Source organism: Nematolebias whitei, chromosome 20 (assembly GCF_014905685.2).
Source record: "Nematolebias whitei isolate Nwh7 chromosome 20, NemWhi1, whole genome shotgun sequence".
NCBI classification, from domain to species: Eukaryota; Metazoa; Chordata; class Actinopteri; order Cyprinodontiformes; family Rivulidae; genus Nematolebias; species Nematolebias whitei.
This window is the reverse complement of record NC_056517.1, coordinates 23,896,887-23,900,555: the sequence shown is the minus strand read 5'-3', so window position 1 is coordinate 23,900,555 and position 3,669 is coordinate 23,896,887. Positions and strand designations below refer to the sequence as shown.

The following is a 3,669-nucleotide window of genomic DNA, read 5'->3' as shown; positions in this document are numbered from 1 at the left end:
TTATAACAACTTTAGTTCTCTTTTCCTCTCCAACAAATGGATAATTTATGATGAATGTTGTGAAATCAGTTTGGTGGGAGTTTCTTTGTCTCTGGTCTTTTTCCTCCAAGTCATGCCACGTTAGAGATCACGCCTGATGGGCTGAACAAACCTCCTCCTCCTGTTTTTCTCCTCAGCTGCAGCTGTCTGACGCTCACAACAAACTTCTTCCAGTTTTTTCTTCTTCCTCTTTATTTCTGAGGCTGGAATGCGCTTTTCTGAGGGGGGAAAGCTGAGCTGGTTCAGCAGAGTTTTGCTCCAGCATGTCTCGCGCTTTGACGCACTGAGGAATGGCATCAGCTGTGTTTGAAGGGACGTCTCTGGTCAACATGTTTGTCCGGGACTGCTGGGTCAACGGGACCCGGAGACTCATCATCAGCCAGCGCGGGGAGGAAGAGGAGTTCTTTGAGATCCGGACCGAGTGGTCCGACAGGAACATCTTATACTTACACAGGAGTTATTCCGATCTGGGGCGTCTGCTTAGAAAACTGCTGGACTCCTTCCCTGAGGACAGAAGAACCCTCTCCAAGTCTCCTCTGATTGAAGGTTGGTCACACAGGAAACAAGTCAGATCTTATATGAGCTGCGGTCAGCGGCGCAGCTGGTCATATGGAGACACGAGGAGCTCCTTATGTTTGCTTTTCGTGCAAAAATACCCTCCAAACTGTGTGAATACCCAACAAAATGTGTCCCATAAATTAAAATGAAAAATTGTAAACTTGCACATGTGAGAAGCAGGGGCGCTCATAGAAAGTTTTACAAAAGGGTGGCCAAATGAGGGCTCCCGATAGTCTTGGGATGAATCACCAAAACCAAAAGACATTAGAATTTCAGAACTTTTATCATGGCCTTTGTCATATATATATATATAGACTTTTTGGAAAATACTGCCATTGTAGTCTACATTTTTATAGTGGGTATACTGTGCTTAGAAACCAAAGTACACTGCTTAGTACAATGTAATCAGCAATTTATTTTGATTTTTTTTTAAGCGTATTGAACATTTCAAAATTTCTCTGATGCTTTTATTCGAATAAATGAACAACAAACTTTGTACAACAGTTGGCTTTGTATTAAAAACATGTTATAGAATTTATAAAACAGTATTAAAGCAAAACACGTTCAAGTATTAAGTAGTAAGTACAGACAAATTAATTATACAAAAAACAGGTTGAACCAACTCAACGTGTCTATAAAATGTTCCAAATGTATTGGCAATGACACAAGCCCATGTCATGTATCATTGCCAATTATAGCCTATATGACATGGGCTTGTATTAGTCACTTTTAAGTGGGTATACTGAAATTCCCAAGCTTTTCTAGTGGGTATACTCCATGTGCCCGCGTGTCACATAGACTACACCACTGAATACTGCAGTATGGAAGTTATTGTCTCTTTTGTAAATGACTCAGTGAGACTAACCTGTATAAATAAAAGTTGAATGAATTGTCATATATCACTGAGCTGTTGGCAACAAATCATGATTGGCATTTACAAGACAGTTTCTAAGGGGTCTCAAAACATTTATGGAAGTTCTCAGGTTCCTCGCATGAGTTGCAGGGCTTCGCTCTTCTGTTGCTGGAATTTTGAACATCCATCCACTGGCCATTTTTTTCCTTTCTGGGTCGAGGTTGTGGGGATGCAGTCACTGTGCGAGAGGTGGAGGACACCGTGGACAGGTCACATGTCCATCACAGGGACACAGAGACAAACGAGACAAGCAACCATTCACTCTCTCACTCACACCTAGGGACAATTTAGTTACTAATTAAACTAACATGCATGTTTTGGTCTGTGGGAGGAAACCAGAGAAAACTCATGCATGCACGGAGAGAACATGGAAACTTCATCCAGAAAGGCAGAAAGATTTTTGGCTGGGATTTGAACCAACAACCTTCTTACTGAGAGGCAACAGCGCTACCAATTCTTAACATATTAAAGTTTGCAAGACAAATTATCTCCCACTGTTGTTTCTAAGAATCGTGGCAGGCATCTGGAACCTGTCATAAGCTTTTCTGTTTGGTTTCTGTAGTTCTAGAGCTGGGCAGCATGGCAGGGCATTGGGTTTCATTGTTACCTTACAGCAACTGGTTTCTCTCCCAGCCTTCTTGTGTGAAATTTGTATGTTCTTCTCGTGCATAGGTGAGTTTTTACTGGGTACTTTGGTTTCTACCTAAAGACCAAAAACATGCATGTCGGGTTAATTGGTAACTCTAAATTGTCCCTAAATATAAGTGTGAGAGTGAATGGTTATTTGTCCCTGTGATGGACTTGTGACCAGTCCAGGGCTACCCCACCACTTGCACAATGATCGTTGGAGATAGGAACCAGCTCCCCCAGCGACCAAGAAAAAAAAGGGGGTTAAGAAAATGGATGAATAATTTTGAAGCTGCATTTTTCATTTAAGTGAACATAAGTGAACCAAATGACCTTTTGGCAAATTTTGACCCAACTTTTACCTTGAGTCTGTGTAAATGAGGTGCTCGTTGTAGTTTTAAATGAAAATTTGCATATATTTGCAATGTTGTGGCTTCCACTGGTCCCCAACAGTTGCAGCCCAGTAAGATGCCACCTTTAGTCATGTGACATGCACAGTCACATGCAGTAGATACATATTTAAACATGGTGGTCTGGCTCCTGTGTTCTTGATTCAGTGACACACGTGTGTAAAAAAAGACCAGAAATTGAGAAATACACTTTCACAATGCAAAGTCCATCTAGGTTTCGATCCCTTTGGAACATCGATATCAGAGTTCACAAAATATATGTATTACCACCAGATGAGTCACAGATATCCTCAGGTGCTGCTGCCAGTTGTTGTCAAAACATTTTGTGTTGTAAAAATTAAGAAATAAGCAGGAATGCTACAATTTAATGCATAGAAAATTAGAGGAGGAGCAGTGCTGCTTTCTCTGAGTTGTATTTCGGGGGTCTCCAGTCATGCACAAGTCAACCGTTTTGGGACTAGAAAGTTGTGGTTCAACTCCCAGCCATTCCCACATGTCGTGTTATCTCTGAGCAAGACTCCTAATCCTTAATTGCTCCCCGAGTGCCTATATAGCTGCCCACTGCTCCACCTGGGTGCATCTCAGGTGTGATGGGTGAAATGCAGAGAACTCATTATGTCATTGTATGGGAACATACAATGATGACGATCTTAGACTTCCCTTCCCTGTCCAATTTTACATTATTAGTGTTTAGCCTATGTCTTAGATCTTTTAGTGTATTGTTTAGCGTTCGTTAGCATATATCTTAGATCCTTTCTTTTTATGCTTTATATTGTTGCTATTTTTGGACGTAACTGGGACCATGAGTGTACAATTTCGTTCCACCTCATGTATCACATGTGATGTGAATGACAATAAAGGTAATTGAACTTGAACTAACATTCATGTTTTTAAATAAATAAATTGTGATGGCCATTCTCAACCTGTACCTGTTAGTGTCCTTACTGAGAAAGCAAATCAAGCAAATTTTAACCATTTTGTGATTAATAAAATTGCTGCTGTTCCACAACAATAATAGCACTTTCTTTTAGTTAATTAGAAAATTTCTAGTGGTTCTTAACATTGGGGTTGGGACTCCATCCATCCATCCATCCATCCATCCATCCATCCATCCATCCATCC

The 3,669-nt window shown here is 40.7% G+C and overlaps 1 protein-coding gene across 1 annotated transcript in view; it reads left to right on the top strand.

Annotated features, from left to right (window-relative positions):
- Window positions 1-201: 201 nt before the first annotated feature.
- The window catches only part of pxdc1b (PX domain containing 1b), a gene marked incomplete in the record, with an annotated part of 21,788 nt that continues 18,320 nt past the window's right edge, over window positions 202-3,669 (top strand). Inside the window, 1 exon segment of the mRNA XM_037694448.1 lies at window positions 202-585. Within this exon segment, the coding sequence (XP_037550376.1) occupies window positions 330-585 (256 nt within the window).